Source organism: Folsomia candida, unplaced genomic scaffold (genome assembly GCF_002217175.1).
Source record: "Folsomia candida strain VU population unplaced genomic scaffold, ASM221717v1 Fcan01_Sc001, whole genome shotgun sequence".
Classification (NCBI taxonomy): domain Eukaryota; kingdom Metazoa; phylum Arthropoda; class Collembola; order Entomobryomorpha; family Isotomidae; genus Folsomia; species Folsomia candida.
Genome location: NW_019091193.1, coordinates 10,217,261 through 10,245,065, shown reverse-complemented (window position 1 = coordinate 10,245,065; position 27,805 = coordinate 10,217,261). Strand labels below are relative to the sequence as shown.

The following is a 27,805-nucleotide window of genomic DNA, read 5'->3' as shown; positions in this document are numbered from 1 at the left end:
GTAAATTGAAACTTTGAGAAAAATACAAGCCATATTATAATAATTGTTTCTTCATTAAGGGTAATCAACTCAATAATACGTTGGCCCGACTCGACTGACATCACAGCTTTAATATTCACTCTGAATTAGTCGGATGAATGGGGATGAGCTAAGATAACTATAAATTTAGGTGATAAAATTATGGAATTCCACATTCCTTTAGTTTATGGTCGGCACCAACTAGTTTGGTTATTGATACAAATAAAACTTCCTTGTTTGTGCATTCCCAAATTAGGAGCTGCCACATGTATGTTTAACGTTGCATAATTCCTTCCCGACGATTTGTAAGAAAGACAACAACAAAATTCCGTCTCACAATTTTATTTTTCATGAATTCTCATGCATTACTTATCTGTATGTATAGCGTAACCAACTCCCTCTTATTTTATTGGTATCGTATCCACCTACTGAATTACGACGAGACAAGACGAACATGAATAATAAAACCATTCTTCTTATCGAATAAAATTGTCCATCAATCAGATTAATATGCACGCACTGCTCTATGAATGAGTTATTGCTAGACATCATTTCTAGCATCTATCCATCAATTCTTGTCACATAATTAAATCTAATCAAATTAATTTTTGAAACCTCATTACTCACTCAATAGAACAATAGGTGCCAACCACTACAGTAATAAATAAATACAAATTGTGAATTGGCTCTGATGTGTTATTTATTTTATATAAACAAGTAAAAAATTATCATAAAATATTTTCCTACCTTCTGATAACTCCAACTCCAATTCTGCCAATTTGTCCCGAATGTCTTGAGGCAACTGGGACACGTCCATGCTCAATTCGGCCGATGAGGAATTTTTGGAACGCTTGTCCTTGTCTCGATCGGACTTGTTCCGGGATGATTTTTCTCTAATATGTTCCATTGTAGTTTCAATTATCAACTGGCAACAATCAAATCAGAGAGGTATCCTAAACACTAAACGGCATCATGTATTGGCTAAAATGAACATTCGCGAAATTTGTCCTTTGTTTCGAGACGGCAGTTTGTCAGTGGTTAAGAAATCAATTATTTATGATATATAACGGCAGTTTGATTTGTTTGACGGTTATTATTGAACAGTTAACGGTTTAATGACTATTTGTCATAGGATTTGCATTGATTAAAATAAATCATAAATCAACCATGCAATCGGCATAAGCGTGATTGGTGATTAAGAATAATATAATAATAGATCAAATCCAAGGATTCATTTAATAATGAGATTGTCAGAAGTAGATAATATGTGACTTGGAAAAATTATTAACCATTGTTGTTTGTCAATCACTTGTTTTATGAATCTATGATCTGAACTTTTCACAAAACACTCACTGATCGCTGCTGATTTTTCGATTTTCTTCACACCTCCCACCACCGCTAGTAATCGTGTTCACCGGATCAATGAGAGAATTATGCTTTAAAAGTTAAATCACTTGTCGACGTACATAACTACATATTATTAGCTGATCGATGCAAAGTAGCACATATAGTAGAGTCGTGAAACAAGTTTGTTTTTGCAGATAAAGTCTGAAGTCAGACCGTTGTCGTGTGAGTCAGCCGCAGACAACAGACATGTTATTTAGTAATACCAGAAAGTGATGAAGCAGCGGAGGAGTCAGTAGTGGCACAATGCAACACTTTTTTTTATTGCAACTCGACAAAGAAGTCGATTTGACTTGATACTATTGTTTACTCGTTCTTTTATCACATGTCTTCATGGGCTTGGCTGCTTCACTCGTTAATTTTATTAAAAGACACTCATAGTTCAACTAGAGACGACGCAAATTCATTAATAGTAAGCATACAATTGATGCCAACCAGTAGACTCTTAATAATTATGCTTAATGCAATGAATTCCGCTCGGTTCTTTAAAAAATGATTAACGCCGAATTGTTTTCTTATATGTAAGATTAGTCAAAAAAGTACAAACTTACGAAATTAAAAATTATCTTATAGGCCAGGTTAATATTTCACCAAGTCTTGTGAGATCCAGCTAAAAATATGACCACTTTCGGATTGCAGAAAGCAGAGAACTATGCCACGCTTATTTATATTTTTACAAAATTTTTAAAAGGAACTTATTTAAATTATATGTCAGTTTGTGGAAGTGTGTCCAGTGCAGTGGCACAACCAGGCTCTAACCGGAGTGTCTTTATGATTGCTTGCAGATCTCAACCCTTTCTTTCATGTGGTAAAAAGTGGCTGGTTGGTAACTTGGGATTAGTTGGTGGTGATTGTTGTTGGAAGGAATCACCTGCCCCGATTATTGTTGTGCCGTCGTCTCAGTGTGTACTTGTTTTGAGTGTGGCTTCAGTTTGGCTATTCGTATTCGGGAGTTGTGTTTTAGGTGGCCGAGGAGCAAACTCGATGCGAGGCGAGAAATTGCTGCGGCTTCTCATTGGACAACCTCAAAATAAAAAGCGCTCTCCTAACCGCCTGTGCCTTTTCCTAAATAGATTTATCCTTCACTTCACTTCACTTGTCGTCATTCTACTATTTTTAAAGTCGCGAGTTCCTTTTGTGTATGTTACGGAAAAATGTGTGAAGTCTAGTATTTTAAAGTAAACTTTATTTTTGTGGTGTATTGAGAAAAGTGTTATTAAAGTGAGTAATAAGGTTGCATCGAATGTGTTTAAATATTATTTGAGCAAAAATAACAAAAATGTAAATTGTATATTCTAGGTAAATCGAGATGGAAAAGTTGACTGGTCCTAGCAGTGGAGGGACATCACAAGTGTCTCCCATCTTTCCAAACTTCCAGACTGATAAGCGTTTCTCGTTCAGGGATTCACAGGATTTTTCATTGTCATCCGTCATCAATTATTTTAGTAAAAGATTGGACGGTATGCAGGCTGAATGAACTTTTTATGTTACTCGTGGTTTAATTCGAGTCTAAGGTTACCAATAAGGAATATTTGATTCATTGTGCATTTGTTTATTGTAGTAGCCAACAGTTCTTCCTCGTTCTTGATGCATGTGGATGACAAAGAGAACGACACATCAGAAACATTAATGGCTGTGCCGGATTGTCACACAACAGATATGGATGTAGAAGCAAAGCTTGAAGTTCTCAGAAAAATGTCAGGATTGGATTATCAGTGTCGAGAATCCTTAGGTCAATCCTTCCTCACCTCAACAAGAATGGAAGAAGGTGACGGTGGTATGAATATTGAGGACTCGTGGGACGAGTTTGACAAAGTGATGGAAAAGTCTCTTCCGGCAAAAGATTGGGAGTTGGTGGAGTTTGAGGACCTTGCTCAGCGGTCAACTGTTCAAGTTGAAGAGCAATTCATGAGTGCTGACGAAGCAAAGCGTGAAATGGATAAGGAAGAAGAATTTCGAGCTCAATTCCTCCAATCTGAAGATGCTACATTCGTTTCCGAGCAAAACATGTCATTTTCTCATAATCCACTGTCCATGACTAACTACTTTCAATCACGGTCCTCATTTCCTGTCGACAATGTTGCCAATGAATCAACAATGCTTGGTCTATATGAATCACAAAATGAAAAGACCCTCGTAGGAAATCGGGACACATCCATTGCGTCTAACAATAACAATATGACGGATTTTCTTGAAGAATATCTTCAGTCAATCGAAAAGAAACAAAGCGATGGAGCTACACCTGATGTTCCGTCGGCTATAGCAGTCCAAAAATTCTTGATAAACTCAATGTCTGATGGAGCTGACCATAGCGAAATTGCTAATTATATTTTAGAGGCTTGCAAAGCTTCTGTCCAACCTAAAAAACCATCCCGATCCAAAACTCTTATTACCTGCATAGATAAGACTGCAAATATCCTGGATCCTCCTATCAGTAAAAGTAAAAATCCAACCCCACCCATAATTCCTATTGATTCAATGCACAAGACAGCAAGTATCTTAAAGAAGACTCCTCCTCAGTCCACAACTCTTATTGCCTGCAGGGATAAGACTGGAAGTATCTTAAAGAAGACTCCTTCTCAATCCACAGCTCTTACTGCCTGCACATATAAGATTGGAAATATCCGTATCAGTGAAAGTAAAAACCCATCCCCGCCCACAACTCCTATTGCTTCAATAGATAAGACTGATAATATCTGGAAGAATCCTCCTTCTCCGCCCACAAATCTTATTGTCTCAAAAGATGTGACCACCAGTAAGCCGGATAAAAATTACTCTATTATTCTATATCTACTTCAAACAAATTATGATTTTGACTTTTTCTATACATTTTAGATCTTGGAGAAATTAGACAACCAACGTCTGCAGCTGTAAGGGTGAAAGCATCAAGAATATCTATCAAAGAATCTAAGGATAAAACTACAAGCAGAAAAAAAGTGCAAATCGCCCAACAACAACCTTTACAAAGTCATCCCCAGGTTACTTCGACCATTGCTTCTGCTGCAGGTCCCCTTGGTCATAATTCATACCAACAGTCAGTAGCTACTCAGTCTTCTTTCGGACCAGGTCTTGGACATTGTTCGCACATGCCGACAGAATTTGGCCACCCACAACAACCAGGATATGCATTTCCTTTCTCAATTCACATCCATCTTCCGTCCTTTCCTCCAGGAATATATCCTCCACATCATGGAACTCATTCCGCACCATTGTATGCTACTTCATCGGATGGGGTGTCATCCATGTATTCACAACACTCATTGCCAAAATAGAAATTTGCGTATTTATTATCCACGTGGTTTAATATATGTAATAAGTTCTTTTGCACCGTTTTGATATATTTAATTCTTATTTACGAATTACTGTAATTTTAATAAATGCTTGTGTACAAAGTATCAAGTGAGCTAATTTTTTTAATGCAATTTTGATCTCCAAATTACTGATAAAAGTATCAAAAATCCTGTAAATAATACTTAGGAATTTTCATGTTTATTATTAACGATGTGAATAAGATGCCAGAAAATGTCATTATTCTAATAAACACATCAGGTTTCCAATAATTGAATTACAGTACATATGACATTTTCATTGACTCGACCTTACCAGTAAATAACGCTACATTTAAAAAACAGCATTCTTTGGTGAGGGTGCGACTAAAAACTTTAAAACAAGAGCATTGAGAAAACTTAAAACCTATCAGTACAGCTTTGCTTAGCCCGAACCAGGATTAGTAAACCCATGTTTCTCAGTATATTTAACTTCATATTATTTCACGAGAAAGCAGTAAGGATCTCTGGTCCAAATTTCAGCTTTCTACGTTAATTTCTAAAAATCGATATGGGTCACCCCATAGGGTCGCTCTAGATAAAAATTTCACCAATTTCATGTCATATTCTTCCATTAGGACCCATAAGCAACCTCTCCACCAAATTTCAGCTCGATATGACGATTTTGAAAAATCAGTATGGGTCACCCCCTCGGGTCCCCCAAGATGAAAATTTTTCCACCTTGAACTCATTTTCATCTATTAGGAGCCATTAGCAACCTCTGTGCCAAATTTCAGCTTTCTACGACAATTTTGAAATTTTGGTGCATAAGACCCCACCCACTCCGATGACCCCCACCGGTCCAAAACTTTTCTGATCGAACCCATCTTCGAACTCGGTCGTTGCATTGCCCGTACCAAATTTGGTCCAAATCGGTCAACTCGTTCGAGAGTTATCGAAAGACAGACGGACGGACAGACGGACGGACGGACATGACAATTACATAAGCCCTGGTTCGGGCTAAAAAGCCAACTTTTAGGCTTCGCCGTAACCATGTGCCTTTTTTGTCGTATCTTTTACAAATCTTTATCTGCTCAGTAAAATGACCAAGAACAACATAAATACAACCATTTCCTCCTAACCTCCTCTGTCGTCAAACATGGATACCGGTCAGCCTGAGTCAGATCTAAACCTCGAGGAGGAGGATGAAGCTATTGAAACTGACGAAGGGGTTACAGACACCGAACAATTTTTTACTGATGAGGACGACGGGGAAGTTCGTGAAATTCTCGAGGATTTACCACTAGAAAATGGTACCCCCCTTGATAATTTAGAAGTGTTTTTAGTGTGCCTGATTGATTATCAGAGTCCGAATATGTATGTATTTTAAACTTTTTTAACAGCCAGATTGAATTGGAACTTATGGATCTTAATTATGGTCAGGCATAGGTCACAGTCAAAAAAATGTTTTCACATATTTTACATATTTCGAGGTTTTGGTACCTATAAATATGTTTTTGCATATTTCGGCGATTTTGTCAAAAATATATTTGTTTGACACATAAATATGTTTTTAAATATTTCAGCCATTTTTCCAGAAAATATAGATTCTTTTAGAAAAACTTTAGAAATTCACAGTACATAAATAATTAATAAATATTGAACTTTCTCCAAATGAGTAAAGTACAACTGTACATACAGATCGTAGTTTTAGCCAACGTAAATTATTTGTCCGATTATCGTAGAAACATGACACTAGAGCTTGTGAAAATGTTGTTAGCCTGTCTCTTTGAAGCGCAAGAGCTTTTTTTGGCATCCTTGCTGCCAAATAAATTAAATTTGAAGCAATTTAAAAGGAATTAAAAAAATGTTTTCTATACATATTTCGGCGATTTGGTTAAGCATTTTACATACATATTTCGGGGGTTTTAAGAACATATTTATTTAAGACTGTTGATTACGTGTTTCTAGATGAGTATAATTTAAGTGAAGCTGATGTCCATTCGGAAGATAATAATTATTATGAAGGAGTGGAAAATGTTCGATCGTCCTCAATTGAAATAAATGATGGTTACGGTGAAGTAGAATTTATAAAACACCCAAAGAAAGAAGATGAATGGAACACGGGTGCGTATGAAAATTTGTAAATTCGTTAATTTATTGTAAATATTATTTTCACTTTCTTGGTCTGCATATGTAAACGCATAATCCGTTCCGTGTTTCAGATGAACTAGTGGAAGATAATTCTTTTGGATCTGATGATGGGCTTGAGCTAAAAACAACGAGTTCTGGAGCTAGCATTCGCATATCGCAAATGCAGATCACATCCTACGAGGATGCAAAAATAATTGCGGAGGAGGTTATTCTGGTGTTGGAACAAGACGTTGCAAATTATCTTGAAAATGCAGGGATAGCGTTTGAAGGCCAAACGGAGGAAGAAGAACTAACTGAACAAAGTGTTACACTTCGAGAGAAAATTTCAGGGTCCTCAGTCTCCATTTCGTCGAACGCTTCTGTAACGCTCCCTGGAGAACCTTCAAAACTACGACTTTTCTACGAAAAGGGTGAAAATATTACCAGGGAGGATCCAATCCCTGATTTACAAGGCGTTGGAATTGATGAAATGGTGGAGGTCACGTTGCATCGATCCAGAAAATGGAAACGACGAGGAAAGCCTGCCCAACTGTAGATCATAATTTTAATACAATTATCCAATACAATACAATTAACCTGCATAAATTTTATTGCTTTCAACAGAGAAGGGTTCTCGCAGACCAAAGCCATGACATTTATACCCGAAGATAAAGCTGGAATGCTATTTATGACTGTATGACATTAATCAATAATATCTGGAAATGCATAAGAATAAGATGAATAATAAATATAAATGAGATCACTTGTGTATCTTACATGTGCATAAATCTGTGACAAACATGTAGTTGCCCTTAATTGCAGATCTACCCACAACCCGACGATTATGTACCACCTGATGTCCCCAATAGAAAAAAGTCGATGGACATTGCCCTGGCTGAAGCTGAAAAGGGTGATCCTTTAGCCGATCGAGTTCGCCAAGGACCTCAAATAATTAGTTTTTCAAACCGGAAGAAAATTCTTCCTCCTTTGAGGGACGATTACTACAAGGATGAAACCTTCTGGACCGGGAGCAGGTTTAAAGGAGAGTACAGAAATCGACAATTCCACAAGGGTCATTATGATCACCCAACAGGTTGAACCCTACAAAAGTTCAACACGATTCAAATTCTTCAGAAATAAATGTGTAAAATAATTTCGTTATTTTCATTATTATGAAAGGTGTTCAGTATGAAAGTGAATGGAAAGACGGACACTTTCATACTGCTAAGCATTACGGAATTATGGAATATCCCAGAGGAGATACATTTGAGGGTCAATGGTATCAAGGGCGATACGTTAGTGGAGAAATCACCTTCGGAGACGGGTTGAAGTACAGTAGTACAAATTGGAGTTACTGTGAACTTCCCGACCGTAGATTACGTGCTGAGAGATATTATGGAATGCGACCTGTAAGCCTAAAATCAATCTGTCTGTATTTAATGGTTGTTATCCCTGCCATGCACTATTAATAGGCTGGCGACACAATCTACAATGACCAGTATCCCACTCATAAACTTCCTCCTGGATGTTACGATGTTGGTGATGGGATTTATAACCCTAAAAACGGCGAAATTCGTGGATATGACGGCATTCTGATTAGGTACATGACTTTTATTGAATTTATTAGAAACAAACAGATTTAGAAAAATTGCATTTTAAAAATTTTAAGGCTAAAATTAAAGTAGTAATATGTGCACTTAACTTTTTAGAAGGGCAAATGAGAAGGAACACAATTGGATTGTACAAAACTGTAGAAAGCAACTAACGCCGGAAGAAGAATATATTCCTACATTTAATCCTGAACGCCTTCCTGGAATGTACATGGAGCAAGCTCAAAGATTTACAATTGCCAAGCGCAGATTTCATTGATTGCAATTAATTGTAAACTTTACATCCTTTGTAATCTAAGATAAATACAATAATAGTAATAATACATAAATCATAATCAGTAACATTTGCATTTATGTATATGACATTTATCCATAAGTAAATAAGTAAAAGTTTGTCATGATGCGAAAAGGATGTCCCCCAAATCACGACCCCTCGCAGGCGGAAGTTCAGACTCGGAACAGGGCACCGGCGGTGCCGCACGCACCATAGAAACAGTGTCAATTTCAATCTTGATTAAGGGCCCGGGGGAAGATTTACTTGATTTTATGTTAGCAACAATAATTGCCAGGGCCCCAAGATTATTATCGCTCTGTTAGGTTACGACCACAATTAATTGACACCGTTTCTATGGGACACTCACGTTCAAAAGCTTTGGTTTTGTCACTGCTTTTGAAAAAGTTTCCCTCAAGTCCCTCAAGTTTTTGAAAAAAGTTGTTTCTTTTGTTCCATAGATACTCAAAATGCAATTCCTGCCATTAATTTGGCAATTCTAAGCCAATTTGTCCTCACTTTACGACCAAATATCTCCACTGCACAAGAGGGCAGATCGTCAAAAAAAACTCAAGTAAAATCTAAAGATATGATTAACGCATTAAACATAATTTAAAAAATCTGCCCTCTTGTGCATTGCTGAATTTTATCGTCAAAGTTGACGTGATTTCTAAGCAACTTCCCCCAGGCCCTTAATTAAACAATCCCAAGTCAACCAAAATGCAATCAATCTTTGAAAATAAATATTTTAGTTCGAAAGCATTGTCGTCTTTGATATTTTTAGCTGTACTCTACCTGCTAAACTCAAGTATACCTCTAGTGTCAGTCAATAATATTTAAAAAATGAACCTGAATTCTGTGTTGTCGCAGTTAATTACAAAAGACATAAGTTTCCCAGCCTTGAAATTAGCTTGGGACTGTCAAATCGATGTGCAAGGCATCGGAACACTGCCCAAGATATCCCCATCTCACTATATGCAAGAAAACTTGTTGACAACGGACCAACGCCGAGCTCTGATATGCAAACAACAAAGGAAGGTTCCCTGCAGGAAGGTGGACGTGGATCTCTTCATAGAACCAGCCGTAATTGTCTTCCAAAATTACAAATTTGGCGACACGCTAAGCTTCCCCATCTCAATTCGGAACATCAGCAAAGTATAACTCTGCCAACTTTCTGCCATGCATGAATTAATAAGTGAAAATGATATAACTAGTATTTAAAAATATATTTAGCTGTCACAAAAAGTCACCACCTTGATGGACGAAAATAATGTTTTTCAATTTGATGAGGCCTCTCAACGAGTTGGAAAATTTCCAACCGGCATGACAATGATTGCAACCATAAAATTTCAGCCAGAGGATGATCGAGATTATTACCATAAATTGATTGTGAAAACAACAAGGACTAGATTTGCCATTCCCATAATTGGTGATTTTATAATTATCGTATTACAGCATGATAACTCCAATTCCAAAATTGTCACATTACTTTCACATTTGTACATGTATTTAGGCATCGGAGGTCGTGGATTACTAAATGTTTCAGACTCAATCATATTGGAGAAAGTCCCTGTGAAATACTACAAAACCACAATTATCCCAGTTTATAATTTGGGAACAAGACCGGCCAGATTTACATTGTCTACAACTGGGTAACACATACATTCCTTATCATGGTTTTATTTCAGTAATAAATATTTGGAGTTGAATAACTCGGACTTTATCTTTTGTAGGCAATTCGGTGTCAAACCAGAGAAAGGTATAGTCTCACCTCGAGAAACGTTCAATTTGGAAGTGTCACATTACTCTAATTCAAAAGGAATCACCGATGGACATCTCTTAATTAAATATGATAACGGTATTGAAATTAAATACTCGTTTTTATTAATTTCAATAAATGATAAAGAACTTAGATTTTAGTTATCATAAAAAATGTTAAATATGCAAGACACATATTTTGTGAATAATTCAAATTTCAGGCGAAGAAATTTATGTTTATCTGAAAGCGGAAACTGTCGATGAGGATATAACTTTGGCCCCTCAAGTTGTCCAGTGTGAGGACACCTACTTGGGCATGAAGACCAAAGTTCGCTGTTGTATAGAGAATAATAGTGATATCATACTAAATTTCAAATGGTCCAAGAACCCTGTGTCTCGTGCAATTGTGGATGGTGCATGGTAAGTATAAATATAATTTGATTTGCTAAATACTATTTCATGAGACACGAGTGATAAAAACGGACATTAAATGAATAAATTAAAGGAATGAAGACTCTATTAGTGCCATTGGTGATACCGATCAGGACAATTTGAGCAGAGCCATTGACCTATTGGAACAATGTTCTGAAGGAAATGACGATTGCCTTGGATTTGCCTTGGGGTTGGATGATCAAATAAGTGGCTGGAATAAGTTTTCCATCCAAGAGGAATTCTCCCATGAAAATATCATCATCCAACCTCTGGTATTGATATTTAGTGTATTTTATACTTAAATATTTTGCAATTTTATGATCAGTGCTTGTTATTATGCGTCGAACAGGTAGGGCAAGTTCAACCCCGCAGTTCGATGGATGTACATGTTATATTTGGACCAACAGAATCTTCAATCATCAACACAACAGCATTTTTGGATATCACTGGGCGAGAAGAGAGAATTCCATTGTACATTTCGGGGAAAGGACTTGGTCCAAAGTTTAAATTTGGATTCGAAGTTTTGGATGTAGGGTCGGTTTTCTTGGGAGGAACCCATTGTTATGAGGTTAAATTCTTACACATATCCATACGGTTATTTGCACTATAATACTTGGAAGCATCTCACATCCTTAACTTTGCAGATCCCTGTAGTGAACTCTGGAGAAATTCCTGGCAGAGTAGAGTCCTTTGGCCCAGTTTCGAATTCCTCAGCATTGTCCATGAAAGTTGAACCTAAGCGAATCAAGCTGGCTCCGAATGAACACAGTGCATTCTATGTGACCTTTGCTTGCTCAGGGAAACCTGTAGAATTTCACGAAGAGCTAAAATTTGTAATAACAAGTAGCGAGGAGATTATTTACATAACAGTAAAGTAATTAGTCCGCGTATCTTAAAATTGTTGTGCACAAAAGTACAAAGCACGCTAAACAGTTTAAGAGGAAATTTATTTGCATATTTCAGGGGCGCTGTTTCATTTCCGAAAGTTCACTTTCTTGGACGTGATGCTCAACTTGGATTAGTTTCCTATGGTATTTTTACTCACTCGATACTTTGTATAAATTAATTTTACTACAGCGATGTAATTATATTATAATTACATGATGTATGCATATTTGTATATTTGAAATCTGTAGGTTTCCCTAAAACATATCAACTTTCTCTTATCAATGATTCTTTAAATTACGTGGAAATTTTCCTGAAAATGGAAGAGAACGGCACGGATCCACTCATTGATTATAACCAGATTTTGGAATCCTTTAAAACAGAAAATTTTAAGTTTGATCCAGACCCTGCAGAATTTGTTCTGGAGCCCACAAGATTCACTTTAAGACCCAAAGGGATGCAAAATATTACAGTAAAAGCCATTAATAGAAATTACTTATGCACGATATATGTACATATGTACTACATATTTACACTTGGATATGGTTAGCTTACCCTCTGTGCCAATCAAGTGCGTGAAATTAAAAACAACGTGGTTTGCTATCTTGTGGACACTGATGGATCTTTGGTGGAGGACGTAGCGTGGTTTCCAATCACAGCTTGCTGCACAGTTCCCGTTCTCACGCCCGAAACCCCAGAAGTTTACGTCAACGATTGCTACACACACTTTGCATACACGGTCGAATTTCAAGTTCGAAATAACACGGAATTGTCCACCTGCTATTGTGTCGTGCCACAAGTAACGGACCTTCCAATTACATAACCATTTTCCTGCTTATGTTCATAAACCATGCTAGATATTTTAATTATGGATTTTTATTATCATGAATATTGATGACTCAAAAGATGTCACGTTATAATTTCAGAAATCTGCTAAAATCAAAATCCAATCAGATAACTTGGTGGGTGTGGCTACAGCTCGCGACGTAACCTCAATTCCTGTGACTATAATTTGCAACGCAGTAGGCAAAGGGATCACAGCCCACTTGGAGTAATAATTTTATTACGGTTATTTGCACCTATTCTGTAAATATTTCGTGTAAATATATATATGTACGTTGATTGTCATTTTCAGCTTCTATACTGTAGCCAGAGAAGAGAAACTCTTTACGTTTGTCCTTAAAATTGATTCCATTCCTTCACGACTAGAGGCAAATCCGACCTTAGTCGACTTTGGCGACACTGACGTAATGACTCCTGTGTCAACTTCCGTCGACATCATTAACAAATCCCCATTAACTGCACACTATGTGGCCTTAATTGTAATTGTTTTATTATCTCTTCCTCACTCTTTCTATTGGAAAATGTTCCAAATTCACAGATTTATAAATTATTATTGTTCTATTAACTAAATACTATTTCATCGCAACAGCAAACTGTCAAGCGCAATGGGGATCATTGGGAGATTGACAAAGAAATTGGAATGATTGAACCGAACGGTTCTGGGACTCTTGTAGTAACCACAACGCTTCGAGAAAGTGGGATCCATAACGCAGTTCTTCGAGTGGAAATGCAAGAATCGCTCAACTTTGTCGATGTAAAAATGACGGTTCGAGGTATTGGTACCAGTTTAGAGTTTAAGCCAGAGTTACAGTGGCAAGATCTAATTGACTTTGGAACAATTTTCACGTAAGATACATATCTATATACACGCGTAGACTCGATTACAAATAGCTTATTCCACCGTAGTCTAGTAAACTTTTTCCTATGGATTTCATTACAGAAATATGGAAAAGTCATTTCAGTACGATATCAAGAACGTTGGTCATCTCCCCAAAGTGTTAGAGTGGCGTCATGTTAAAGACCCTCCTCCAGAATATCCTCCAAAGCCTCAGCCTAGATTTATACGATCCAAGGCACCTGCCTCTCCATCTGATGCCAATTTGCCAGAAGATTTTTATACGTGAGATATTCGACAGTTTTATCATACTGTATTGTACACCTTGTATTACTTTGCATTCAAAACTCACAGAAAGCGAACGGTTTTCTCAATTACTCCGTTCAAGAAACTGCTTCAACCTAATTCTACATTGTCGGTCACATTCTCGGCAATTTCACCAACGTAATTACATGTTTCCGGTTTTTTAAGCTTTCAAGTCTCTTTAACTCAAGTTCCTTGCAGAAACAAGATTGTTGACGAGAATTTTGTTTTGTGGACATACACACCGAAACCTCCAGAAAAATCTAATGCTCCTAAAATTGTGAAGAAAAAGAAAGATAAAAATGAAAGCATTTATCACCCAATAATTTCCAGGCATTTGAAATTCAAAGCAACAATTGAGTCGGTAAATTTGAATTTCTCAACTACTTCAATGTTGTTCCGAATTGATGCGTCCCCAGTTCAAGAAAGCTTTGAACAACGAGGTTGAAATTATTTAAATTTGTTCATCATCCTATAAAAATAACACTTTTACCATGTTCTGGGCATTTGGTATCAATACAATAGATACAATCAAGATTGAGAATACTGGACAGCTTCCGGTGGGTGTAAAGTTCACGACTTCCTTTCCATTTTCGATTGTAGTGCACCAAAACCAGAGTCCAGTAGAAGAATGGGTGTATGAATTTGCTGCTGAAGAAATCATTAGGCTCACAATTAATTTCGATGGGCGTCATTTGCGGAAAGATCGAGGGAGTGTGTTTTTCGATTCTGTCCTTGTTGCCACCAACGTTGACCTTCCTGGAATTGTACTTAATCAATTAAATGGTTGTACATTAAGTGAAAAAATGTTTATGGATATGTTTTCAATCCCAGGAAAGAATTAAGTTGCGTGGAGAGGTACACTTCCCAACAATGAATTTTCCCAAAAACAAAATCGAGTTCAAGGCAATTGTTAATGGGACTGAAGCTGTCGAAGAGTTTGCGGTATTCAACCCTGGCGTATTCTGTTTAGCATACAAATGGTACATTAAACCTGGGAGCACAATCATCGAATTTGAAGAGGATGATGAAGAGGAGGACGACGACGAAGAAGAAGATTACGGTGAAGAAGAAGGTTTTGCAGAAGTGATTTACGATGAGTACTCGTTGGGGGAGGAAGACGAGGAAGAAGAGGAAGAGGAGGAAGAAAGTGAAGTGCCAAGAAATCTTGTGAATGATGTTGAACAAGAGACCGGTGAAAATGTGGGGAGTGAGCCACAACCACGAAAAAAGACAGTGGATGAAGGAGAAAGTAAAAAACGGTCAAAAAGCGAGGATTCGAAAATTGACAAGAAAGAACCAACAGAAGCGTTAACTAATGGAAAGGATGGAGAGAATCAGGAAGTGCAAGGAACTCTTCCAGAAAAGAAAGTCGAGACAATAGAACAAGATAAAGTTGGTAAGAAAAGTGTTGACAAATCTGAGAAGCAGGAATCGGATAAGTTGGTAAACACAATAAGTAATAATCAGAGGAGTTCCGTTTCCGATGGAAAAGATTCCGACTCTAGTGACAAAACTCACAGTTCAAATGACAATAAGAAACAAGAAACCAGTGATAAGAAAATTGAAGAACAAAACTCTGAGCCAGCCTCCGAGAAAAAACGTAGCTCAAGTAAACAGGAAATAGAGTCATCACAGCAGAGTCCCAACAAAAGAAATGATACGGATCAGACAAGACAAGATTCAGACGACTCTGAGCATGCAAAGTCAGATTTTGACCAATCAAAATTGCATCCAGGTCCGTCTAAACCAAATTCAAATGAGAAAAAGCCAGACTCAAAAGAGAAAGAAAAGAAAGCAGAGACTGGCGAGAAGAAAGAGAATAAACGACGTGATTCAAATGACAAAAAGTTAGAAATTGAAAAGAGACAAGAATCGAGTCATAAAAAAGCAGACGCTAAAGACAAAAAGCATGATGCAACCAAGGACAAGGACAATTACAGCCCAAGCAATGAGAAAATTGATGAAACCAATAAGGGCAATAAAAAGGACGAGGGTAAGAGAGACAAAAAGGATGGAAAGAAAGAGGCGAAAGAGGACTCCAAAGTGGACGAGGCGAGTAAACAACTTGAGGATGAGGAGGAAGAAAACAATGAAGACTTGGAACTCGAGAATGGCGACGAAACTGCAAACGTTCCGTTACCACTGGATGATGGCGTTCAGAAAACCCCGTCGAGCTTCGCTCACTGTAGTGACTTGCGTTCACCAGACTCCTCCGAACACTCATTGTGAGTGATAGTTTGCTATTAATTCGATTTTTGGTTACACATTTATAGGTCAATTGAATCAATATATTAATGATTTATGCATGCGGAATAGGGGGGAAATTGCCCAGATTGACGGTGGGGAGGAGAAAGTGGCGGATGAAAAGGAGTCCGAAATAAGCCTTGCAGAGTTGGACGAAGCAGGTCAGATTTCTCTGCAACAATCGTTTCGCTCCAAAATGTTGAGCATGGTGGGATTGGAGGATGCCCAGGAAGAAGCTGAAGATGAATTCAACTATTTGAGCTTTAATCGGAACATTACCAAATACACTGGACCAATTTCAGTCAATGAAGTGCTGGACATCATCCCTTTGTCGGGCATAATGTCTGGTAAGGAAATATTTTTGTGGTCTGCATTGCCCCATTTAATTTTCATTTATTAATTTGTGTTCTTTGATTACAGCCGGAAATACTCTCAGTTTTACATTCGTCTTTTATGGACATCCAAACATTAGGTTTAAAACTACTGCAATTTGCTACATTGAAGGAGGCACGTCAAAAAGTGTAACGATTAAGGGATCGTGCATTCGGAATCGTTTGGTTATTCCAAGATCATTTTGTGCAAGCAGAGTGAGTTAATCTTTCATATTGACAAGTTTTGTTGTTTGGCATATAATACACATATGCTGAAAGGATGCTTATCTGAATGAAATGAATATTCTCTACTGCAGGCTGTGAAAATGACAGATAGAGCCGATGGTGAGGAAGTAGTGGTATATTTGCCCAAGAACGAGTCAAAGAATTTGGAGTAATATTCCCAATGACACATTTTGAAAGCAATAATTTTTAGTATGGTAGCAAATAGATGAGAAATTAAAATAGCACAGCTCAGAATAAAATGAAATTAGCATATTATCGTATATTAATCCACGAAAGCGAACTCCACCCATACATAAATATCCCATGTTCACATTCATTTATACTTGTCAATATGTTTAATCTTGTCAAACACTTGATTTTTACTTCCGTGATTTTCCTCCTTATTGAACTTTTGCATGTATCCAAAGAGCAAACTTTTATTAGATACGTATCAATAATGCCTTCAATAAAGAAACGTAACGTGTGTAAGTAAATATGTACAAATAAACATGAATATTGCCTGGTTGCATGTTGCATGCAAATTCGCCTTCTTCAACCAGTTCATCCCCTTTGCAAAGCCCAGCTTGAGCACGTTATGTCATTGCAATGTCCGAGGATATGAGAAAGATTCAACTCTAAAAGAAGAGCTTCAAGCTATGTAACTTGGAGAACTAGTCACTCTCACTATAAAGCAGCTCCTCCAATAAAGTTCACCCTCCTATGATGTAAAATAATGCTGTGAAAATCTTGTTTTTGGTGGTGGTGCATTGCTCTTGAAGGGATTTTTACATTGCAACTTTGTAAAGATTCATCTTGTTGTTAGGTCTCAAAAGAAACTTCCACATCCTCACCTAATCCGGTTATAAATAAGCCCGAGAACCTTCAACTCTTGTCATTCTCTTAGAAATAGCCAGTTTGAGAGCATTGTTAAATTTCCAAGTCTGGTAATTCTCCTGGGTTGGTGAACGAGCGTCCACAATTTCATAATGAGAGCTATACTGCTTACTCTGGTAGCGGCTGTCATCGCCAGTTCGCAGGTTAGTTGCAAATCATGTAATAACTATTCTCCAGAATTTTTAGAGTAATATGCGTGATATAATTTTAACATCTTCATGTTAAACCAGGCCGTCAAAGTGACTGACCAAGTGTATTTCGATGTTTCGATTGGCCAACAACCCGTCGGGAGAATTAAAATTGGTTTATTTGGAGAGGTGGTTCCCAATACTGTTCGGAACTTTGTTACCCTGTGCTCCCCAGGAGTGAATGGCAAATCGTACACTGGCTCAATTTTCCATCGGTACTTATTTTCTTAATTAATTCTCACATGATGCCAGAATGTGTTAAAAACCGTTAGTTATCTATTTTTTCTGTAGAATTATCAAGGACTTCATGATTCAGGGGGGTGATGTTATTCAAGGAAATGGCAGAGGGTCAACTAGCATTTTCGGACAACAATTCGATGATGAAAACTTTATTCTTAAGCACACTGGTTCGAATAGAATTAAAAACTAATATTAAAGATAATAACATTCAGAATAATTGTATCTTTAAAAAAATTCGCAGGACCTGGAATTCTCAGTATGGCAAACTCTGGACCCAGTAAGTATCTACGCATTTACAGTAGAAATATCATGCATTCAAGTTGATAGCAAGAATTATTTTCTTCTAGACACAAATGGTTGTCAATTTTTTATCACGACCGTTAAAACAAGTTGGCTGGGTGAGAATTTAGAAAAATGTTGATTAACATATTAAGGTTTTACAAACATGTATGTGTAACGACGATTTGTTCTCTTCAGATAACAAACACGTAGTGTTTGGAAAGGTACATACTTTGCAAAACTATAATAAGAAATTAGATATGCTTATATGTGGTGCAGTTTAGGAGATTTATAATTCGAAATTGTTTCATAATACGTATGCACTTGTGTACATAGGTGATTGAAGGATTTGACGAGACTGTGAAAGTTATCGAGGCCACACCAGTCAACTCGGAGGATAAACCCTACGAAACTGTGACCGTAAAGCAGTGCGGCATCCTCCCATTGCCCAACGGACCTTATGAACTCGACGTGTAAATAATTTGTTATTTTGTTGTTACGTCCTGAAATTTCAAGTGATTGTTTTCTATTGATTAAAAAAAATAAACCCGACTGAATAACCTTTATCATTATCATTTGCGCTCTTTTCTTCACCTGCTAGCCTGCAGCTTTATTCCCATTGTTTTACTGACACTAATTTCATTCAGTCTTGCATGCAACAAGTCAAATCTTGCTCTTAATTGTGCACAAGTCGCTTGAGAAGATTTTCTTGGAGTATGTTTGTATCTGGATTAAAAACATATTTGTAATATATATTCATCAATTCTAGCGGAGCGGATACAAGTTTTGCAAAGAACGGTTAAACACCATCGCTCATTGCACTGAAAGAATGAGCACGAGAGACACCTTCGCAAATAAGGATACAATTGGACAATTTTGAAGCACAGATGCACAAAAATATATATGCAAAACTATACGCAAAAAGGTAATGAACTCATTCATTATCGATGCTAGAATGACGTAACAAAAAGTGCCAAGAGCAAAACCAATAAAAAGCCAAACTAGTTGGATCAGATCATAAATAGAAGATCATTTTTAAACACGTCATGGCTAGTGACTTATTTATTGGATGATGAGATTAAGTTCGCTAACAATGATGTGATAATTTAACAAGTTTAAAAGTGTGCAGGTCAAATGTTTTAATTTCACAATGTGTATGTACGATTATTTTAACAGTTTTGCTAATTATATAATGTAAGTAACTATTAAACCCCACATTTAAGGAGATGCGAAAATCATCATGCAGATGTTTGCTACATGAAAATGAGACAACATTTTCAATTTGCGATTCCACACATTCTCAATATTGCATTATACACATATGTAAACCAAATCAAGAATATGTAATAAGAATTAATAAATAAATAAATAATATTTAAAGTTTGGTTGAGTGTATTTCAATATTCTACTTAAATGCGGTATTTCATTTTAGTTGATTACTAATTTAATTGCTATTTAAATACATCACAAATTTAATAATTGGATTACACGGAGTTTAGTGGAAAAATCGAAGAAAAAGTTTGTTTTATTTTGTAAATATTTCGAATGCTATCTGCCATTCATTATCAAGATGTATGTAGAAGAAGATGAGAAAATTTGTCACATTACAAATACTCATCATGAGACAATGGCTGAATCGTGGCATCGAGGCTGAGGCAATCTGAAGTGTCTGCGTAAACGGAAAACCATAACATTATACAAAAACAACTTGCTTGATGATGATTCAATGTTAAGGGGGATTATTGACGCCCCAATTTCAAACTAATCATACGGGAAGGCGTATTAAACACAGGTATACAGGTACACAATAATACACTTTATATTATATATGTGTTAAACATCTGCAGAATAATTTAATATTTTGACATCCAAGAAAATGGCAAATGCTCCCCAAGTAACTGGGATATCCCCCAAGGAGGGACCCCCAGGTACAAAGGTCACCATTCGCGGAGAGCGTCTGGGTCGTTCCCAAGCGGACATTATTGGTCTCGAGATTTGTGGTGTCGACGTCTTGTTAACCTCTGAGTGGGTTTCCCCTAATAAAATTCTGGCCAGAACGCTCCTCTGCCGTACCAAGGGGGACATTGTTGTTCTCACAAAGTCTGGAGGAATCGGCTCGTCAACTGTCCAGTTTAGGGGTAATTTACATAACTAAGTTTACAGTTCTGCGGAACACACCCGGCAATAATAGGAAAACTCACATTATGTTTAACAAGCTTTTCGTAATTGTTAGGCTATTTAGAGCCTAATGTGGGTCCCACCAAAGAGAGTGCTGTGTGGGTGGAGGAAACGGTCAGCGTTGGTCCTCGTCCATTGTCCATCTCCACGTATCAACAGGAAGACCCTCTCCAAATTTCGGTGGAAGGCAACGAGTAATGAAATTTAACAAGAATAATTACAAGCTTTTTCGTCATGTAATACATGTATGTGTGCGGTTTGACAGGAAAAAATACCCCGTGGAAGAATTAGTAGAACTATTTCCTGATGGTAGTGGAAATCTCAGAGCTGACAATTTCTCTGGTGCTTGGTTTCTCCTGGAAAATCATCATGCCACAAGTTTCGAAGACTTAAAATCAGGTTTACATTTCCTTGGTAGGAAAGTAAACTTTCAGTCCACAGAGGGCAAGTTATCTTTTTTGAAGGTATGCATACTAATGCGATTTTATGGTATAGGCTAGTTTGATAAAAATTAATTGATGCTGTTTGATGCCTTCAGGAAAATATTAATTCAGTAATGGGACAATTGGATGCTCTGATTGAGCTGAAGGAGAAATGTGATAGCTATCGGAAAACAAATCCAAACTCTTACGTGTCTCAGATTGACGACTCGATTGGAGGTGAGTACCTTGTGATACAACGGAATTGTTATAACTAATGATGTATTAGTAAATACGTACGTGCAATGCAAGCGTGATTTATTCCAGTTTGTGAAAGAGAAGCATGGAAACTTTTTCAAGGGGTACTGGCGAAAAAAGACCGAGCAGATATGACTAGAAATGCATTAAGTGGCTACCAAAGATTCAAGTTTCTGTTTAGTTTGCCTGGAACGATGGATTCTTCAATACAAAAGGAAGAGTTTGATCAGGCAATTAATGACTATGGCCGTGCTAAAACCTTGTTTCAACAACCAGAATTGGATAAGCCTGTGCGCATTTTTCTTTATTGCTTGCTTGAGTAACTTTATACTTTTGACTATTACATTTACCAAAAATTACGTTATCTTCTTTCAGATTTTCCGAAAGTTTCAAAAGGAGGTAGAATCACGGGTTCAAAAATTGAGAGACACTCTGAAAAGAAAATTGTTGGAAAAACCTCCAAATGCTGAAGACCAAAGAATCATGCTAGGCTACCTTAGAACCCTGGAATGTAGCGAAGACCTAGGGTGGGACTGTCTCACTTGTCATTACGAATTTATATCCACGTCCATGAAAAACTGTTTTCAACAATTATCATCCTCAGAATATCCAAAGGATATTCTTAGGACACCTTCAAAACATGATCCACAATTGGTATTGATATCTTGTCCACTATAATTAGTAGTATGCTATGGGTATGCTCAATTGATTTATGTGTTTATGTTTAGGCATCACAGCCAGCGGAAGTAGTGTTTATCGAAAACTTGTGTGATATATTTTTAACGTGCTTTCCTGACTTTTGGCACTTTGGGCAAGATTATTTTAAAGGAAAATTAGCCGTAAAACCTAATATGAGCCGACAAACAGATATGAAGGTATGTTTACGAGCAATGCATATGCAACACAGTTTATTATAATGCATACATACCATTACGTTTGCGTTTTTTCTTGTTTAGAAAATGTTGGTTTCTATTACCCAACTGTTTGCCACCCTTGTTACAAGTTGCTTAATTCCACACAAGAAATCAGAGTTTACATGGAATCGAAGTTCAGATTCTTTAAATGATTGCCTTAAAAATTGTATTCCTATTATAAAAGACACGTATACTGTCTTCTTGGAATTGGATACACCAAAGGAAATGTCAGAACTTCTGAAGCAATTGTTATTTGAACTCAGGTAATCCTACTAAATACATAAAACAAGTGTTTAAATTCCATACAAAATTTACGTTACAAGGTTTAAAATGTTCTCCAGATCATATTTGTTGGATCTAATGGTTCACCAACTTTCTGTTCAAATTGAAGAGCTGTTTAAGCAGGAAACTTGGACCAGTGAACCCACAGACTATGGATTTACAACAGCATTGGTACATACTTCATAATTTTGTCTCAAGTATTATTTTAAGCTATTATCAATATAATCAATATATAAATATGTATAATAATTATCAATTTACAGCCATCAAAATATGAAACCCTTGTGATAAACTCTGCAAAAGTTATTAAGGAAGTACTTTTACAAAAATTCTCTGACGAAAATATGCTCTTAAAAAGCGAAGATGTTAAAAGGAATTTACAACAAAATATGGGGAAAGCACTTTCATCATTTTCGGATGTACGGTTTAATACCTTCATAAACCCAATTATTCGTTAATATACTTATATGTAACTGTAATGCAAAAACTATTCCATACATTCTTAGACCTTGGAGATGCTCATTTCAAGAAGTAAAAGTCCATTAAAATTTGGGAGCAGTAATGCATCATCAAATCCCGAAACAAAGATGGTGGCCCCACCCTCCCATTCCACTTGCTTATTGCTAATTCTTAACAACTGTTCCTTCACCAAAGAAGTAATTTTACCTCAAATTCAGCAATCACTTACTAAGCTAGGATTTCCGGACATGAGTGAAGCAGTTGAAATCGCTCGACGTGGCATCCATGTAATTATTTATTAATTAATGTTCATTGTCGTGTAGGATTTATTTCCATGTAACATTTATGTATATCCTTTTTGTAGGGAATTGAAAATTTGACGTTTGTTAAGTACACAGAAATGAAATATGAACCAGTCGTTGGGCAGGTATTATTTACTAATAGTATTTACTACTGTCGTTGCAAAAAACATGGATGAATGACCTCCTAATTTTTCTTTGTTTCAGATTGAGCAAACAATGTATGCTGGTCGATTTGATTGGGAGAAATGCAATGAACCCTGTGCTGTTCGGCCTTATGTTACACGTTCTCTTTTGGGGATGATTGAAGTCATTGCAGAAGTAATTTTACATTTTAGTGACTATTCGTCCGAGATGAACCGTGGATAATGATGTGCATAATATTAAGTACACATGTACTGATACATATATGCATTGCAATTTTTAGGTTACTGCTGTATCAGAAAAACTTGTGATATCCCTGATGGCTCAAGTTGTCGAAAACGTTTGTGAAGAATTCACTAGACTTTTTTCATGTGTTGCAAAATTCAGTGAGAACGGGTCATTACAGGCCACGTTGGATATTGCTGCTTTTCAAGGTAAATTGAATAAAATTATTTTGATTTTATGACAAAATTGCACTGTAGAAGAAATGACGAATAATTTGATGCTTTTCTCTTTAAAGAAGCGATATCTCCTTTTCTCAATAAAAATTCAAGGTACATTAGTTGATAGGGTCACGTACTTTGCACATATATACGATCATGGATGAATTATCTAATAATTGAAATATTTCCTACCAAATTTTAGAGCTCATGTTAACGATACGCTAGGATTAATACCCCGTTCAAAAGATTTACTAAAGGGTAGTAGGTGAGATTATCCGTTTATGAAACATACGTAACGCTCAGCCTCTCTTCTGATATCTAATAAGTATGTATATTTCCCACCCCAATTTAGACGTGTCCAAGCGTTACTGGATGATCATCGCAAGATAACTCGTTTACAATTTTTATGCTTCGACATTCCAAATCAATGATTAGTAGTGTACTGCTTATGAACTAGTTGTAAAAATATTGTTGTATTATTAATTGTTGCTAATATATCCTACACTGCGTTGCCAAAAATGATTGTCTCGTATTTTTAATGGGCCAGCCTCAGTCAGATTCACAAGCTCTTGCCCATTACTGTGACTAGTAATTATTTTCATGCCGGACACTATACATACTTATAGGTATGTATAATTTAATCTGCCATGTATATGGTTTAAGCCATCCCGGCTAGACGTTTTTTAGCGTCACATTTATTGAAAACGCTCAGTTTTTGTCCGTCTCTTCTATACGTAGACATAGAAGAGATAGTTTTGCTTTGCTAACTTTTTCATTGTGTACCCACTTTCATCGTTTCATCTCTTTGTAGAAGAAAATAAATTCTTTACCCCATCTCAACTCAGGCGGCTTTGCACAAAGGTAACATCAAAGTGAACAAGTTTTACAAGAAAGTGGAATTTCGCTTTAATAATATGCATAATATTGCAAAAAGTACAAAGAGTGCAATACAATAAGATCCTGGTCTTATAGTGCTTTCTCTTAAACTTAACTTGGGTAATGTTGTTTTCATAATGGCAGCGACTGGCAGGCAGGCAGCAACAGATCACAGTTTCTCAATTCCAATTCCTCCATACTATATGTATTTATATGTACATATCTAGTAAAGTTCGCTTCGAAAATACATGTAAAATTAATGCACCGTATCTTGTAATACTCAAGTTATTTTCTTTACTTTTGTGCAATAATGATTGAAATAAATAGGCAGAATATTCACAATAAGATTTCCAAGCAGATTTTGGTAAACATTAAATGGTTGATTCACAAAAAGCCTTTCAACTTTGGCAACGTTATCCACGATTCAAAAATGCTTGTATGCAATCTTGCTTTGTCTTCCTTTTTGCCTTACTAAATTTTAAAAGAAAAAACTTTACGAGCAAACGGGAGCATTCGAGTTGAATTATGCTTAGAAGCTTTTATTCTACAAACTACGTGTGTAATATTGATGTGTTTTTAATATTTTTTCAATCAATGAACAAAAAGTTATAATTGTACAATCCTCTCTCACGAACGCAAACAAACCACTGCTTTCCATGAGTTGCTTTTCGGTAACAGTGTTCTTTTTGTAGAACAAGAATACATGCAGAAGATACTTTCTCCATTCGTAATTTCATTCATCGTTCGATTCACCTCCTATAATTTTATGATTATCAACCAATGTAAAACCTTTTCGAGTGCAGTCATTGGATTTACGTTTCTTTTGCGATGAAAGGGAAAAAACTTTTTGAAGTTCCTCAATTTCGTTCGCAGCTTTTGTACTGCAATTTTCGTTTCAAAAAAGTGACTGACACAGGAGAAGACCAACATGAAAGGAAATGTTTTCTCTTCTGACTGAGAGCAAAGCAAAGCAAGAAAGAAAAATGAACTTGATGGATAGAAAGAAAGAAAGGTGCGTATAGCCAGCCAAAGTTGTGACCGATTGGATTCTGGGATTTCACTCAAGAAATGTTCATCACATAAATCGAATCTATGCATTCGCCTCATAAAATGCTCCTTGAGTCAAGTTGATGTGATTTTCACACTAGAATTTCCAAGATATGCATACATAGTCGCATCATAAATAAAATATCGCAAAGTAGTGTCATCTGTATTATAAATAAGGTTAAATCGTACAATTTAACATTTCACGACTGTACGATGTACATTCCAAAATACATCAGCACATGTTGCAGAGAGGGGAAACTAAGGTGAACTTGTCACTGAATTTATAAAATGTTTTATTGAATATGGCCCGTACTTGTTTAGGCTGGCTGGAAGGACGTCATAATAATGTTGAGGATCAATCAGTGGAAGTGGATGATAGTTATTTGGCGAGGACGGAAATGAAGTGTGGATGGGTGGATGGAGAGGAGAGCGAGGAGAAAACGGGCAGTGTCGCGTGGCAAAAGGGAAAGCCGACGATGAAAAGGAGTGCCGCACGAGATCAAAGGAAGACCGCAGCTCAGCATTTACCATCGAGTGACTACATGAGGTTTGATAGAAAGCCGCTGGCCCTCCTCCCCATAAAACTGCCTCCTCTATTACCACCACCGGCCCACAGACCCACAATTGGAATGTGTTGGGCAAAAACAGGGTGGCGAATATCAGACTGGAGAAAGTTCACCATGCACCACCAGCAACGCTTTCCTCTTATATGTAGCTCATCCCCAAAGAAATGAAGCATTTTGAACCTTCGAATAACGACTGTTGAACGAGACGCTATAAAAGTTGGATGTACTTATGTCCACATGGCATTTATGTATTTATAAAGAAATGTTGAAAAGATTTATTGAACATTACCCAAATGAGAAACTTTAATAAATGGATAATTTGCATTGCCTCAGCTCAATCGTTTTGATCTTGTGGGGTTATATGTTTCACACATGTGCATTATTGTTATTGAAAATGTTGGCACTTGTTCCCCGCAAGTGAAATGTTATGATCTGTGCCCCTGTAGGCGTATGTTCTATTTATATTTATTTGAAAATACATCCAACCCAAGTGAAACAATGCTTCTTTGAAAATCCCAAAAGTGCTTTGAAGTCTGGCCGACACAAACATCACAAGTGCACAAGAGAGAGAGAGAGAGAGAGAGAGAGAGATCTGCACAAAGAGTCACATTGAGCTTTGACTCTGAGAGCTATATGGCTGAGCGAGTGCGAGATAGCATCTATCTCTTGCTTGGTAAATCTATTCGGTGGAAATTTTTGTCTGAAGATTATGGAGGATCAAATATTTGAGTCTAATTGAAACTCCTTTTTGCCCATGTTCCCTCTGATCTTTTTCCTTTTGATCTGTCTGCTCTGAAGGGATTGTGACGGAGATGGATGACTCTGAAGGATGTAAAGGTGAAATGAACGATTCGGAGTGGGTGCGGCTCTTCATGGCTTTTCAGGCACCTCACCAGCGCTCCTTTCTTCCAAGTACTTACCAAGGCGAAATAAAATAAATCTTGATGATTGATTCGTTAAAACATGCATGGAAATCAAGAGGATTTTAGCAATTTCTCTCGCAAGAATGACAGAAATTACATACATAACCCGATCCGCTTTCACCCCTCGCCACCATTCAACGCACAATTAGTAAGGTTTGAAATTAAACTTTGGGCTAGAACGAGCATACATATTTCCATGCATGTGGGTCTACCCACATGCACACGCCTTGTGATTTAGTCATTCATCAGTGATAGTTCCCTCTTTCATCTTTTTATCCTCAAGGACTATCAGCAGAACTGTTTTCGGCATAAGTACGAAACGAACCAGAGGAAAGCAAGGAAATTATAGCGCCTTGTACAGTACATATGTAAGCATGGTTTGTTTTCTGCGGGCTATGATGTATCCCACCCATCCAACTTTCACTCTTTTCATGTGTTCACAATATGTGTGTAAGTATGAGATAGGCGACGAGGGGGAGGGGTGGATAGGACCTGCTTAATGCGGTCGAATAGCACTCATGCTGCAAAGTCGTCGCGGGTATTCCTTTGTTCACTTTGATCATTGAATTGAATATCGCTTTGATCACGTTATAAAGTGGTAGAGAGATTAGAGAACAGGTCATCGGTGTGGCAAATGGTGGTGGTAGCCGGTCCAATCCTCGTAATATTCGCGAAATGTCCCAACAACTGGCGACGACAACGAGAATGCCGCATTCACTTATGTACAAGGACAATTATCATACTTACCCATCCAACTATTTATATGGTGCATAGGTATGCCGTGTATAAATAAAT

General features: G+C 37.0%; 6 protein-coding genes across 8 annotated transcripts in view; 5 read left to right on the top strand and 1 right to left on the bottom strand.

Annotated features, from left to right (window-relative positions):
* Positions 1 to 2,305, bottom strand: part of LOC110847953 (disco-interacting protein 2) — a 58,937-nt gene extending 56,632 nt beyond the window's left edge. Inside the window, exon 1 of the mRNA XM_022095011.2 lies at positions 766 to 2,305. Coding sequence (XP_021950703.1) covers positions 766 to 925 — 160 coding nt within the window. The 5' untranslated portion in view covers positions 926 to 2,305. The remainder of the gene's footprint in view (positions 1 to 765) is intronic.
* A 179-nt stretch (positions 2,306 to 2,484) lies between these two features.
* LOC110856188 lies at positions 2,485 to 4,987 on the top strand. 2 transcript variants are annotated; one of them, XM_035847047.1, is made up of 4 exons: positions 2,485 to 2,643; positions 2,722 to 2,882; positions 2,987 to 4,177; positions 4,258 to 4,987. In XM_035847047.1, exons 2-4 carry the CDS (start codon positions 2,732 to 2,734, stop codon positions 4,692 to 4,694), a joined length of 1,779 nt encoding a protein of 592 aa, XP_035702940.1. In that variant the 5' UTR covers positions 2,485 to 2,643; positions 2,722 to 2,731; the 3' UTR covers positions 4,695 to 4,987. The 2 variants fall into 2 exon arrangements, with proteins under 2 accessions (XP_035702940.1, XP_021960352.1); XM_022104660.2 differs by having other exon boundaries at positions 2,486 to 2,643; positions 2,984 to 4,177.
* Positions 4,988 to 5,727: 740 nt separating this feature from the next.
* Positions 5,728 to 9,157, top strand: LOC118435221. Its single transcript, XM_035850853.1, has 8 exons — positions 5,728 to 6,001; positions 6,660 to 6,815; positions 6,914 to 7,373; positions 7,446 to 7,515; positions 7,644 to 7,914; positions 8,001 to 8,230; positions 8,294 to 8,421; positions 8,531 to 9,157. Exons 1-8 carry the CDS (start codon positions 5,848 to 5,850, stop codon positions 8,688 to 8,690), a joined length of 1,629 nt encoding a protein of 542 aa, XP_035706746.1. The 5' UTR covers positions 5,728 to 5,847; the 3' UTR covers positions 8,691 to 9,157.
* A 388-nt stretch (positions 9,158 to 9,545) lies between these two features.
* LOC118437248 (hydrocephalus-inducing protein-like) lies at positions 9,546 to 16,854 on the top strand. Its single transcript, XM_035856175.1, has 22 exons — positions 9,546 to 9,857; positions 9,936 to 10,131; positions 10,216 to 10,354; positions 10,436 to 10,560; positions 10,682 to 10,880; positions 10,966 to 11,164; positions 11,242 to 11,421; positions 11,537 to 11,766; positions 11,856 to 11,923; positions 12,029 to 12,249; positions 12,328 to 12,576; positions 12,704 to 12,828; positions 12,913 to 13,099; positions 13,210 to 13,466; positions 13,561 to 13,740; positions 13,810 to 13,899; positions 13,960 to 14,201; positions 14,284 to 14,525; positions 14,593 to 15,986; positions 16,078 to 16,352; positions 16,426 to 16,592; positions 16,694 to 16,854. The coding sequence occupies exons 1-22, from the start codon at positions 9,546 to 9,548 to the stop codon at positions 16,772 to 16,774; spliced, it is 5,358 nt and encodes a 1,785-aa protein (XP_035712068.1). The 3' UTR covers positions 16,775 to 16,854.
* A 479-nt stretch (positions 16,855 to 17,333) lies between these two features.
* LOC110858424 (peptidyl-prolyl cis-trans isomerase 6) lies at positions 17,334 to 19,437 on the top strand. Its single transcript, XM_022107205.2, has 8 exons — positions 17,334 to 17,638; positions 17,726 to 17,898; positions 17,975 to 18,090; positions 18,165 to 18,200; positions 18,271 to 18,321; positions 18,401 to 18,426; positions 18,539 to 18,675; positions 18,972 to 19,437. The coding sequence occupies exons 1-8, from the start codon at positions 17,588 to 17,590 to the stop codon at positions 19,003 to 19,005; spliced, it is 624 nt and encodes a 207-aa protein (XP_021962897.2). The 5' UTR covers positions 17,334 to 17,587; the 3' UTR covers positions 19,006 to 19,437.
* A 401-nt stretch (positions 19,438 to 19,838) lies between these two features.
* On the top strand, positions 19,839 to 26,419 carry LOC110854607 (exocyst complex component 2). Of its 2 annotated transcripts, none has more exons than XM_022103074.2 (18): positions 19,839 to 19,994; positions 20,076 to 20,340; positions 20,436 to 20,574; positions 20,646 to 20,844; positions 20,919 to 21,039; positions 21,127 to 21,347; positions 21,433 to 21,711; positions 21,786 to 21,932; positions 22,014 to 22,234; positions 22,313 to 22,424; positions 22,517 to 22,672; positions 22,760 to 22,999; positions 23,077 to 23,139; positions 23,219 to 23,332; positions 23,439 to 23,589; positions 23,676 to 23,709; positions 23,801 to 23,863; positions 23,951 to 26,419. In XM_022103074.2, the coding sequence occupies exons 2-18, from the start codon at positions 20,079 to 20,081 to the stop codon at positions 24,027 to 24,029; spliced, it is 2,601 nt and encodes an 866-aa protein (XP_021958766.1). In that variant the 5' UTR covers positions 19,839 to 19,994; positions 20,076 to 20,078; the 3' UTR covers positions 24,030 to 26,419. The 2 variants fall into 2 exon arrangements, with proteins under 2 accessions (XP_021958766.1, XP_035706744.1); XM_035850851.1 differs by having other exon boundaries at positions 19,861 to 20,002.
* Positions 26,420 to 27,805: the final 1,386 nt, after the last annotated feature.